The sequence below is a fragment of the Nicotiana tomentosiformis genome, chromosome 2 (genome assembly GCF_000390325.3).
Source record: "Nicotiana tomentosiformis chromosome 2, ASM39032v3, whole genome shotgun sequence".
In the NCBI taxonomy this organism is placed as follows: Eukaryota; Viridiplantae; Streptophyta; class Magnoliopsida; order Solanales; family Solanaceae; genus Nicotiana; species Nicotiana tomentosiformis.
Window position 1 is genome coordinate 158,686,089 of NC_090813.1, and position 13,770 is coordinate 158,699,858.

General features: G+C 40.2%; 1 protein-coding gene across 1 annotated transcript; it reads left to right on the forward strand.

Annotated features, from left to right (window-relative positions):
- The first annotated feature begins 1,055 nt into the window (after positions 1-1,055).
- On the forward strand, positions 1,056-2,228 carry LOC138905937 (uncharacterized). Its single transcript, XM_070194451.1, has 2 exons — positions 1,056-1,664; positions 1,866-2,228. Exons 1-2 carry the CDS (start codon positions 1,056-1,058, stop codon positions 2,226-2,228), a joined length of 972 nt encoding a protein of 323 aa, XP_070050552.1.
- The last annotated feature ends 11,542 nt before the right edge of the window (positions 2,229-13,770 follow it).

Consider the following 13,770-nt stretch of genomic DNA (forward strand, 5'->3'; position numbering starts at 1 on the left):
GACATGCGCGACCTGGGGAATCTGATTGACGGGGCTAAGAAGGCCAAGTTTGGAGAAGGTCCCTCTGGGACCGAGTAGATTAGGAATGATATTTTCTAGACTCGTTTTAGAATTTGATTGTAATAAGGCAAATGCCACTAGTAACTCTTTATAATTATTGTCGTTTTAGTAAAGATTTGGTCAATTTATCATATTAACGAAATGACGCAGTTATCAGCATTGAGTTTTCTCCAAAGCTATATGTCGCTAGTTCTACTTCGGGCAAGATGAGGTCCCCAAATTAGGACGCGAATTTATAATTCTACAATACGTGTTTAAATATCGTAAATATCCTTTTGATAATCCTTACTTGTTTACTTTTTGTTTTTCTTTTCTTTCAATTATTCCCATTCCCAAAGGTTGGTTCGTGCATACTAACATCATCAGCATATCAAACAAGATCTAGAGGTCCTTTGCGTCCTCCTCCTCCAAGTGATCCTAAGAACAAAGGAAAAGCTAAGATGGACGATATGAGTGGTACCAGGAAAGACAATGTTATGCACGCCGAGAATGTCGAAACTTTGGATGGTCGGAGTACTCCGGCACAGAATGACTTGGTTTTACGGTTAGAACAAAACATATTGGAGTTACAAGGTGAAGTTGAGAAGGTCTGTAACTTGGCAAACCTTTCCATTACCATGACTATTCCCGACATCAACCAACGAAACGCCCAAAATCCAACACCTCCTCAAAACACACAAAACCAGCACCCGCAAAATCCTCCTGCACCTCACCAATATGACACGCCTCCCCAAAATCCTAATCCTCCACCAGTACCAACTCCTCCATAGCATCATCATCGTCCGACCCAGTACCCACAAACTACCACCTACCACACTCCTCAAAATGCACCAACACCTACCCCCGATCTCCATAACTCAGCCAATTATCACCACTACACCCAAATCCCTGGAGTCCACTAAAATAACCCCATATACGTAAAAACCTTACCCCACATTTCACAACAAACACCGTACATACCAAAATCCACCGAGAAGGACCTGCTCATCAAGAATATGGCGGAGGAACTTAAGAAGCTTTCAAGTCAAGTCCAAGGTGTCGAAGGTGGTAAAGGCGTTGAAGGTTTGAACAATGAGGATTTATGTGTTCAACCGGACGTAGAACGGCCAGAGGGTTACAAACCTCCTAAGTTCGAAATGTTCAATGGGACAGGTGATCCAAAGGAACATCTAAGGACGTATTGTGCCAAGCTCGTAGAGGTTGGTAAAGATGAAAGAATCCGCATAAAGATGTTCATCGGGAGCCTCACTGGAGATGCCCTATCCTGGTACATCAGTCAAAATTCAATAAAGTGGATTAGTTGGGTAAGCATAGCGTCAGATTTTATGGATCGGTTCAGATTCAACATAGAGAATACACCAGACGTCTTCTATATCAAGAATTTTAAGAAGAAGCCGATAGAAACTTTTCGCGAGTATGCTACTCGGTGGAGATCAGAGGCTGCAAAAGTAAGGCTAGCATTGGAAAAAGAACAAATGAACAAATTCTTTGTCCAGGCCCAAGATCCGCAATATTATGAGAGGTTGATGGTTATTGAAAATCATAAATTCCCCGACATCATCAAATTGGGAGAAATAATAGAAGAGGGAATAAAAAGCGGGATGGTAACAAATTTCGAGGCACTCCAGGCTACGAACAAAGACTTGCAATCGGGGGGTATATCTAAAAAGAAGGAAGTAGGGGTCGTGATGGTCGCCCAAGGTCCAAAATCTCCTCTTACATACCAAACACCTCCACCCACATATCAGCCTTCAACTCCTAGATATCAATAACCCGTTACCACCTACCACACTTACAACACTCAGCCAGCATATTACCACTCACCGCCAGTCTGCCAAAATTACCTAAAACCAAAGCCAAATTTTGACCGTAGGCCGCCCCGACAATACACTCCTACTGCAGAACCTATTGACCAGTTGTATGAGAGATTGAAAGCTGCCAGTTATGTCACTCCCATTCCCGCTGTCTCCATGGAAAATTCCTCTCAATGGGTCAATCCGAATAAGACATATGCCTACCATTCGGGCATGAAGGGTCACACTATTGATGAATGCCGTACTCTGAAGGATAAGATCCAGATGCTGATTGCTACCAAAGTTATACAGGCAATGGAGACTGCACCTAATATATGCAACAATCCCCTCCCGGATCACAAGGGTGAGGGGTAAATGTGATAGAAACTGATGAAGAATGGGACCCGGAGGGGTCAATTAGGCTCATTCGAGGAGAGGATGATCCCAAAATGCCTCCAGCCACTCTCACACCTATTTTGGTGCAGATACAGTCACCAATTGAAGTTGAGGTAGACACACTGACTCCATTCGAGGTTGAAGTAACAACGCCCTCAGCCAAGCCAACTCCGTTCGAAGTAGAAGAGACCACACCTTTCACTGTAAAAGTAGCACCCACACCATACTTTAATTCCAATGTTGTACCCTGGGACTATACTGCAAAAGCGAGAAAGAAAGGAAAAGAAATGGAAGAAACTGATGCAGCACAAGGTATGACCAGAACTAGCAGGGTTTACATGCCCGACCATTTGGGTGGAACAGGTAAAGAAGCCGCTTCCAGGCAGCCTGTCATTGAAACCATCCCGGATGATCTTTGGAGAAAGGTGCAAGCAAAGGAGTATTTTGTGGTCGATCATTTGAACAAAACCCCTACTCAGATTTCCATTCTATCACTACTGTAGAATTATGAGGCACACAGGAACGCGTTGATAAAAGTATTGAATGAGGCTTATGTACCCAACAATATTACCAGTGGAGAGATGGCCAACATGGTAAGACACGAAGATGAATTGCCACCATAAGGGTTGAGCCATAACAGGGTGTTTCATATCACATTACAGTGCGAAGACAAATTCATTGCCAGGGTCCTGATAGATGGGTGTTCAAGTCTCAACATCTGCCCATTTACTACTTTGAAGAGGTTAGGTAAAGGTTTGCATGAGATACGAGAAGGAACTATGAACGTAAAAGTGTTCAATGGGTCTCAAAGGGCCACAATCGGAGAAACCAACCTCTGCTTACAAATGGGTCCAACTTGGTTTGATGTTGAATTCCAAGTGCTCAACATATCTGCCTCATACAATCTGCTATTGGGACGACCTTGGATAAACGTCGCTGGGTCTGTAGTGTCTACTCTGCATCAGGTTGTGAAGTTCGAATGGAATCATCAGGAGGTGATCATTCATGGAGACGGGAGTAGCCCTATTTATACCAACCAGACTGTCCCGGTTATGGAGAATAGGAGGAAGTTAGGGGGAGAGACTTACCATCGCATTGAGCATGTTAACGCGATCGAGGAGGAAAAATGGTGGAGTAGCAAAATAGAAAGCATATTGGCATGGAGAGGGTATGAACCCGGGAAGGGTCTAGGCAAGAATCTCCAAGGGATCACCAAATTAATACAGTTAAAACGTCACGGCACGACCTTTGGACTGGGATATCAATACAGTTGGCATGAGTATCAAAATTGGTCGCCACCATGGCACGGTCCCTATCACCCTCTCGAGCAACCGATAACACATTTGAGCCCGTCCTTCCATCAGGCAGATATGATGTGGGGATATGAAGAAGATGAAGTACTAGCTGGTTTGAGGAATCTATTCTTAGAAGATGAAGACATGGACTGCATTGTAATAGTTGAGGAGGAGGAGGAGGAGGAAGGCCTCGTCATCCAGACAGTGGAGAAGGGAGTTATTCTCAGGAACTGGACTGCCACACCATCAAGGGCCCGTCGACTTCATGGGTAGTCTGGCAATTAGCATTATTTATTTTAAAAGCAATTCTTATGAGCATTTAAGACATTTTCAGTATTTTGTTTTAAGCATGTTTTGTTTTGAAATAATTGCTCGGGTCATAGAGCCGTACCTGTTTGACGTTATAAAAATTTATCAAATGCATTGTTATTTTAGTATTTATTATTATTCTGTATGTTTTTTTCTATAGCATTATTATTACCTATCCCGATGAACTTACGACTGTAACATGTAATGAGACAACGCAACATAAGGATAGTGACTTGAAAGAAATAGAAGGAGATGATATAATACTTGAGAAAATTGTTAGAGAAGTTGAAGATTTTGAGAACAAGCCTAAGTCCAACCTGGACGAAACTGAGATAGTCAACTTGGGAGATTCCGAAACAGTCAAAGAAACTTGCATAAGCATTCACCTGTCACCATCAGAGAAAGAAGAATACACCCATTTCCTGAAAGAATATGAAGACATTTTCGCATGGTCTTATGATGATATGACTGGTTTGAGCACGTCCATAGTGGCTCATAAACTACCCACCAACCCAATGTGTCCGCCGGTAAAGCAGAAGCTCAAAAAGTTCAAGCCAGATATGAGTCTAAAAGTCAAAGAAGAAGTCACCAAGCAGATCAAAGCTAAGGTTCTCAGAGTGGTTGAATATCCAACTTGGTTGACTAACATCGTACCAGTTCCGAAAAAGGATGGGAAAGTCAGAGTATGCGTCGATTATCGGGACCTAAGCAGAGCAAGTCCCAAAGATAATTTCCGGTTACCCAACATACACATACTGATCGACAACTGTGCCAAGCATGAACTCCAATCCTTTGTGGATTGCTTCGCGGGATATCATCAGATCTGGATGGATGAAGAGGATGCCGAAAAGACAGCTTTTATTACACTGTGGGGGGTGTACTGCTATAAAATGATGTCGTTTGGTCTGAAGAATGGTGGGGCTACTTATATGAAGGCCATGACAATTATTTTCCATGACATGATATACAAGGAGATAGAGGTATATGTGGATGACATCATCATCTAATCCAAGAAGAGTACAGATCACATATAAGACTTGAGGAAATTCTTTGATCGGCTTCGGAGGTACAATTTGAAATTGAATCTCGCAAAATGTGCCTTCGGGGTCCCCGCATGAAAGTTGTTAGGATTCATTGTCAACTGCCGAGGAATTGAGCTAGAACCATCAAAGGTCAAGGCTATCTAGGATTTGCCACCTCCAAAGAATAAGAAAGTCGTGATGAGCTTAATTACATCAGTCGTTTCATAGCACAATCAACCGTGATCTGTGTGCCGATTTTCAAAATGTTAAAGACGGATGCCGCAACCAGTTGGACTGAAGACTGCCAGAAAGCTTTTGACAGAATCAAAGGATATTTGTCCACACCGCCAGTCCTGGTCCCACCAGAACCTGGTAGACCCCTGCTACTCTATCTCTCTATATTAGATAAGGCTTTCGGTTGTGTCTTGGGACAACACGATGAGATGGGAAATAAAGAACAGGCCATATACTATCTGAATAAGAAGTTCACACCCTACAAAGCATGGTATTCTTTGCTAGAACGCACCTACTATGCTTTGACCTGGATAGCCCAGAAACTGAGGCACTACTTCTGCGCCTATACCACATATCTCATATCAAGGATGGGTCCTCTGAAGTACATCTTCCAGAAACCCATGCCTACAGGGAAGCTGGCAAAATGGCAGATATTGTTGAGTGAATTCGACATCGTCTATGTGACTCAGAAGGCGGTTAAGGGACAAGCATTAGCGGATCATCTTACGGAAAATCATGTAGGAGGAGAATACGAACAACTAAAAACGTATATTCCTAATTAAGAAGTATCATTCGTAGGAGAAGATATCGTCGAAGCCTACGACGGATGGAGAATGTTTTTCGATGGAGCCGCAAACTTCAAAGGAGTGGGTATTGGAGCTGTTTTGATGTCAGAAATAGGTTAACATTATCCGGTATCTGCAAAACTTAGATTTCTGTGCACCAATAATATGGCAGAATATGAGGCTTGCATATTGGGGATCAATTTGGCTGTTGACATGAATATTCAGGAATTACTAGTAATTGGTGATTCAGATCTTCTGGTACATCAGGTGCAGGGAGAATGGGCTACAAAGAATACCAAGATATTACCATATCTATATCACGTGCAACAGATGATGAAGAGGTTCACGAAGATAGAGTTTAGACATGTCCCAAGAATCCCGAATGAGTTCGCAGACGCATTGGCCACCTTGTCCGTCATGATACAGCATCCGGACAAGAATTTCATCGACCCCATTCCGGTAAGGATTCATAATCAGCCAGCTTACTGCGCTCATGTTGAAGAAGAAGCAGACGGGAATCCATGGTTCCATGATATCAAGGAGTACTTGGCAAAAGGAGAGTACCCAGAGCATGCAAATCATACTCAAAAACGCATGCTCCGAATATTGTCCAACCATTTCTTCCAAAGTGGAGGAATTCTGTACAGAAAGACTCCAGACTTAGGGTTATTACGGTGTGTTGACGCCAAGGAAGCTTCCAAACTGCTCGAAGAGATACACTCTGGAACTTGCGGACCACACATGAATGGTTTCATTTTAGCCAAAAAGATACTGAGGGCAGGTTATTTTTGGATGACTATGGAAACAGACTGCATCAGGTATGTCCATAAATGTCATCAGTGCCAAATACACGTAGATATGATACGGGTACTGCCAAATGAACTCAATACAACGAGTGCACCTTGGCCTTTTGCCACTTGGGGAATGGACGTCATTGGACCAATCGAGCCCTCAGCTTCAAACGGGCATAGGTTCATTTTAGTAGCCATAGACTACTTCACAAAATAGGTCGAAGCTGCATCCTACAAAGCTGTAAGTAAGAAAGTCATCGCAGATTTTGTCAGAGATCGTATTGTTTGCCGATTCGGGGTTCTAGAGTCCATCATCATCGACAATGCCGCTAATCTCAACAGTGACCTAATGAAAGCTATGTGTGAAACCTTCAAAATCAAGCACAAGAATTCCACAGTATACAGGCCTTAAATGAATGGAGTTGTCGAGGCCGCAAATAAGAATATCAAGAAAATACTGAGGAAGATGGTAGACAACGACAAGCAATGGCACGAGAAGTTACCATTTGCCATATTGGGGTACCGAACCACAGTCTACACATCAATCGGGGAAACTCCCTATTTGCTGGTCTACGGTACCGAAGTTGTCATTGCTGGATAAGAAGCCGCTATGAACAGTTAGCTCTCATTGACAGGAAAAGAATGAATGCAGTGTGTCATGGTCAACTCTATCAGAATAGGATGTCCAGAGCTTTCAACAAAAAGGTCAAACCTAGACAGTTCTCACCGGGGCAGCTGGTACTGAAGCCGATCATCTCGCATCAAGACGAAGCCAAAGGGAAATTTTTGCCAAATTGGCAAGGGCCCTACATGGTTCACAGAGTACTAATCGGAGGAGCACTCATACTCGTAGAAATGGGGCCAAAGCCTATCAATTCAAACGCAGACAAAAGATATTATGTTTAGAATGTTCACATTTCTTCATCTGATATAATTGAACTACGCTCGACCTAATTCCCGTTTAAGAGGGGATACGTAGGCAGCCATGTGGGTTCGGTCACAAGTCAATAAAAATTTCATTTTCCCTACAACCAGAAACTGGGGCAGAATTTTGAGGAGGACCCTCAAAATTATAAGGAAGCCGCAATGTCTCTAAAGTGTCGCAGTCATTGGTTCATCAAATTTATCTAATATTGCATACTAATTTAAATAACTACATTCATCATATGCACACACATTTTTGAAAACTTTATTTCTATGAAACAGCAAGATGCTACCCCTGGTAACTCGAGTAGGAGATCGATACAAAGGAAAGCAAAGCAGGCAGGCGGAGGCACGAACAAACCTTCCCCTGTAAAACTCATGATTGTCCTTTGGATGCAGGAATAAGAAATATTCTCAAATTCGGGCACACATCAGAATCATTGTCTTCATAACGACAAAGTTGCCAAGCGTAAACACATTTCCAGCTAAGAAATACTCTACTACAACTTATTATCTGTTCATTGCATGAGACTATGTATTTTCTCTATTTTGCATGAGACTAAGCCCTGCCTCCTCAATTGCATAAGGCTAAGCACTGCCTTCCCTTGCATGAGGCTAAGTCCTGCCTTCTTAATTTAACAAGGCTAAGCATTGCCTTCCCCTGCAGGAGACTAAGCATTGTCTCTATTTTGCATAAGGCTAAGCCTTGCCTCCTCAATTGCATAAGGCTATGCACTTCCTTCCCCTGCATGAGACTAAGCATTGTCTTCACCTTTGCATGAGGTTAAGCCCTGCCTCCTCAATTGCATAAGGCTAAGCACTGTCTTCCATAGCATGAGGCTAAGCCATGTCTCCTTAATTGCATAACGCTAAGCACTGCCTTCCATTGCATGAGACTAAGAACTGTCTCCAGTCTTTGCATAAGGCTAAGCACTACCCCGGATCTCTGTCTTGTTTTGCTTCGCATAACCAAACGTCATGTATTTGCATCTCATGGGCTGAAATACCGCCATTTTTGTCTGAAGGCATCATAGTCCGAAGGCATCATCCTCATAGCCAGAAGACACCATGCTATGGCCTGAGGATCTCTCAACATCGCACATCATTATTCAAAGGCGTCATAGTTCAGAGGCACCATTTTCATCACCCGAGAACATCATTTCATGGCCTACGAATCCCTTATCACGCAATTCATGGCCCGGGACATCATGGTCTAAGGACACCATCCCCATCGTCCAAAGATAGCTTTCATGGTCCAAAGGGAATTTGCATCATGTTTAAATTCTCTCAATAATCCATATATACTTGCATGCATTGTGTTTTATGTTTTTTAGGTAATCTAGGAAGTAACTGTTCTCCTAACGGGAGCAATCTTCGCTCTAGTTTCCGTTCAACATTCACATCCTGTAATTATTTCAAACGTAACCAACCAACGTCAGTTACCCATTCCCATCTGATAACCGTTCAAATATCTATAACCATTCCAAGGTACATCCATTAACAATTCTGATATCGTCCTATCCAGAAAAGCTTGTTCGTTCCTACCACAACTCTATCGGTTTATTCGACCGTTGGATCCAGAACTACACATGGCCTGTTTCCTGTAAAAATAGGGATATATAGGCAACCTAGAAACCAAAGATCGGCCTATATTTTTCAAAATCACCCCATTCTGTCAAAATCGGTCATCATTTCTTTACCCGACAATTCTTACATCATTCCCGGGTAAAGAGAGGAAGCTGTTGATACCCAATTTTTCCCTCATATTTTTAAAGTGTATATATATATATATATATATATATATATATATATATATATATATATATATATATATATATATATATATATATATATATATATATACACTTTCAAAATAGTGCATATACATCATCATTTTGATTTATAAACATACACAAGTATTGTTTCATAATTTCTTCATAATTTGTAAAGACGTTAAACCAATTTATTCCTGCATTTTATTATATCCAATAATTATCCTCCAAATTAATTTTATGATGATTTAATCCTCTAAAATTATCATTTATACCAGCATGAGGTTTTTTTAGTGCATTTCTTATAATTACATTTGCATTTTAGGTCTAATTGCACATTTTTGCAATAATAGCCCATATGCATGTATAATTACATTATTTATGCAGAAAATGACTTTTATATTTTTATAATGTTAAGTAATTATTTTTAATCATTTTAGTGCACAAATTATATTTTTGTTATTTATTAATTACTTTTATAAATTATTTATTTATTGAATATTGGGTATTTAAAAACTGGCCTAAAAACCCATCCATTTTCGGGCAAATTGCTGGCCCAAACCTAACACCCTAGTTCGCCCCCTCTCTTTATCTATTTAAACCCGCCCAAACCCTAACCATTCTCATCACCCGCCGCCCCTAAATCCTCTCTACTCTCTCTTCTTCTCTGAGAAACCCTAGCCGCCGCCTCTCGAAACCCTCCCCTAATCCCTCTTCTATTGGGATTTCCCTCTCATATCCTTATCATATTAGTATGTTTCCATTATTGGTTGATTCTCCATGGTATTACCTAATACTTGCCTAAACATGGCAAGTATTACCTCTCTGATTCTGTCCGACTGACTCCCATTTCTTGAATCTGGACGATATTCTATCTACACACGTTTATTCTACATCGTGTGAGTCCGATTTTATTTATATTCTGTTGATTCTTACTTACCCTAAAACTAGGGTTTTCAGATTTGCTTAAATTGGACCAAAATTGGTTCGATTCTCTGATTTTTAGTGCTATTTGTGTCTATATTCATCCTATGTTACTGTTTTTATGTATATTCTATTGATAATTGTTTTCCCTAAAAATTAGGTTTGGCCTGATTTTTCTCCTAAATTGGTTCTAGTTGATTCTGCATGCTCTTATTTTCTTATTTTTATGTCTGATTGATTATATTTCCTTGTTTGTTTGTTCGATTCCTACTACTATTAAAACCCATTCCCCTTCCCCTCTTTGGACAGAACTTCAATCACTATTTTTCCACTAAAACTGAAGCTTTACTCTGTGCTCGTTGAGTATCTTGTTCTTATTTGGGCTCTTGGCTGGCTGAAAGCCAAGGCCACCGGATTTCTACTTTTTCGACCTCTCTTGGGTGTGAGCACTGCCCTGAGTTCTTGAAACCCTTAGGAACTTGACACATTTGAGACTCTAGGTATTATTTGCTGTTCTTTCTTGTTTATTGAACAATCACTGGTTAGTTTCTAAAACTTCGCAATGTTTATTCCATTATGTTAGCAGGTTTTCTGAAACTGCATGACTTCATGTATTCCCTTAACTCTTTTCTGTCTAATTTTGCCTATAATTACTAGCCTAATAATGTCTTTACACCTAGCTTAGTCAATTTGGACAGATTGAAGCATCTTTAGCTTGGTGATTGCTGAGAATCTGAATGTTCTGCCTTGACTATATGGCTTAATCCATGTGTTCTGCTAATTCTGAATCTCTAGTGATCAGTTTTTATCATTAATATGCCTTATATTGTTTAAGACCTTCATTCTAAATGTATAGTGTGCCCCTACGAATATGATTGTCACTCTATGTGTTCTTGCCATATCCAATTTTGTACCTCTAATAACATGTTATCCTTTCTTCCTTGAGTGATGCCCTCTATGGTACCTGATCCTGTTTGTGTTATACTGTTTAATCCTGAGTTTGGTATAATGTAATCCTTTAAGTTCTAAATTGGTTGTATTAATTGGTTTTACTGGTCTAATGCCTTTGCATGCTAACTTTGAAATCCCAGGCTCCTTGTTTCTTGTCATATGTAACTCTACCCCAATTTATTAGTTTTCTTCTCGAGTTCATGTTCATTATGTGATTATCTTAAAGTGTCTGCAAATGATTTTTCAAACCTATTACTTTATTACTATTTCTTTTATTGTTTCTTGTTATGAATCTAATTCTGGGCCGGCTGGAAGCCAAGGCCCCCTAAATCTTCTCTATTAACGTCCCTAGTATGAGCACTGCCCTGGGTTCTTGAAACCCTTGGGAACTCTGATACACTAGGGTCTAAGGTTCTGTGGCCACTTTGTCCCAATTGCTCAATTCTGCCTCCCTTTTCACCTACTGAATGAACCAATTGGTTTTTATAAATGGTTGTTAATCAGTTGTGGTTACTGGGTTTTGGTTATTTTGTGTAAATGAAGATTGTTTTCTGGATTTGATTGGCTATGACTTCTGGGATGTGGTGAAACCTGTATGGATATGAAATTTGAAGGCATGGCCAGGCTGGATGTACTTTGGGCCTGTCTTAGGCCCACTATAGTGATTTTGTAACTTTGTAATTTGATTCATTCATTGGGCTTGTAATAATGTTATAATAACAATTTGGGTGTTAGTAAAATCGAAAAAATTAGTTTATTCTAATATTTGCATGAATGGGTAGAAATCCTGTCTATAGGTGTTTAATTTACTCAACATGTTCTGCTTCTATGTGTTGTTAGATAACCTGCCCATAGGAGCTGAGTGTTTAATTCGTTTAACATACTCTGCTCCTATATGTTTTATTAGATACCATGCCTATTGGAAATAAAATGTCAATGACCAATCTTTCAATTTAGATAATTGCAGCATATTCATTAGATACTATGACTATAGGGCTGTGTTTGTTTGCGTGCATTTGTTGTCTAAGTGTGGAGGCTAACTTGAGCCCTTAATTGCCTTCACATGAAGTCAACTTGTTTTGTATGTCACCTAGTTTTATCATTTCTGAGAAGCCTAAGCTAAGTCTAGAAACAATCCAAAATAGAGGTCCAAACGCATCCTGGGCCATAGGCATGGGACGGGCAGTGCACACATAGGGCACGGTTTAGAATCAACTATTGCGTTTTACGTAAAAACTTAAAGATAGTAATCGGGTAGCAGGAGATCATAGTCTGTGCCCGCTGAATAATACGAGTAACACCCCACCTCGAGGGAGTTACGAAGTATTATTTATGTTGCACGGGGTGTTCCTTTAGGCTAAAAAACATAGGACCCCCCATCTTGTCTTTAAACCAATTATTTGTGTTTACTCAAGGACTTTCTAATAATGATTTTTTTTTCAAACTTCATGTTTTTCTTTCTGACTATTTGACTAATTCATATAATTCAAGTTTGGCCGGGACCCACAGTTATGGACCTTGAAGAGTGCCTAACACCTTCTCTTCGAGGTAATTTGAGCTCTTCCCCGATCTTTGGTGACGCAAACTGGTTAAACTAGAGTTATTTACAAATAGGTGCACTAACGCACCTCAAATCCGTTAGGTGGCGACTCTCTCTTTTAACACCTTCCTTTAAAAGAGTTGTCACGTGTCGAAACCTGATTTTGCGAGAAAGAGGGATGCGACACTGGGCAGTGCATATAAGTACTCTATTTCGGACCTTTGAGTTATTTTATCACATTTTGAGTTCGGGAGCTCGGATTCGGACGATTTTGAAGAGGATTTTCACCACATGGATTGGGGTAAGTACTTTCTACTCGGATTTTATTATATTTCATGATTCTATCTACGAATTTTGGCATTTGAATGATGATTCTGAAAGACAAATTGGGGGTGCCTAAACTTCCTTAAAGTGAAATTTTGAGTTTTGAAAATCGATTCGGAGTCAGAATTGAGTAAAGTTAGTATGGTTGGACTACTAATTGAAAGGGTTGTTGCAATTTATATGTTTTGTCGGGTTTTGAGGTGCGAGCCTGGGTTTGACTTTTTTTTTTTACTTTGAGTTATTGAATAAAGATTCGACCTTTATCATTTGGGTTGGTTTTTTTTTGGCATTATTTGATTTTTTTGTTTCTATTGGCTAGTTTTCACGTCGTTCGGAGGTCGAAATGTGTGTGATGGCATTTCTAGAGTGTTGTTTGGCTTGATCGGTATTTGTTTTGGCTTGTTTGAGGTAAGTATCCTATCTAAACTTAATTGAGGCACTAGTTGCTTGAATTATTTGTGATAGCTACGTGCTATGGGTGCGCATATGTGTGGGGTTTGAGCCCATATGCAAGCACCAGGGTATTTATCCATGCTCAGGGTACTGCTTAGGATATGATGTGCCAAGAATTGACTGTTATGATTTAAGCTATAATGTTTCTCATATTTGTAACATTGTTGTGAACTATTTGAACCATGTTTGAGGTTACGAAGATGCTAATTCCCTGAATAAACTTGGTAATTATTATTACTATGATGAAATTACCGATTTGAGCTACGATAGCAAACTTTGCACATGCATACACTTTAGCATGTCACTTATACTAGTCCAGGAGCATGGAATATGATATTCTTTGATCATATACATGTATTCTTGTATATTTGCTTATGTGTGATATGATTTGGACTAGATTCCTGTGTCCACGTTGG

What these genes read in the sequence shown, in the direction of transcription:
- LOC138905937 (XM_070194451.1), top strand. Translation starts at nt 1,056, where the DNA reads ATGGCGGAGGAACTTAAGAAGCTTTCAAGTCAAGTCCAAGGTGTCGAA. An exon ending in AGGGAATAAAAAGCGGGATG is followed by an intron (nt 1,665 to 1,865) that starts GTAACAAATTTC and finishes TACAACACTCAG; the next exon opens with CCAGCATATTACCACTCACC.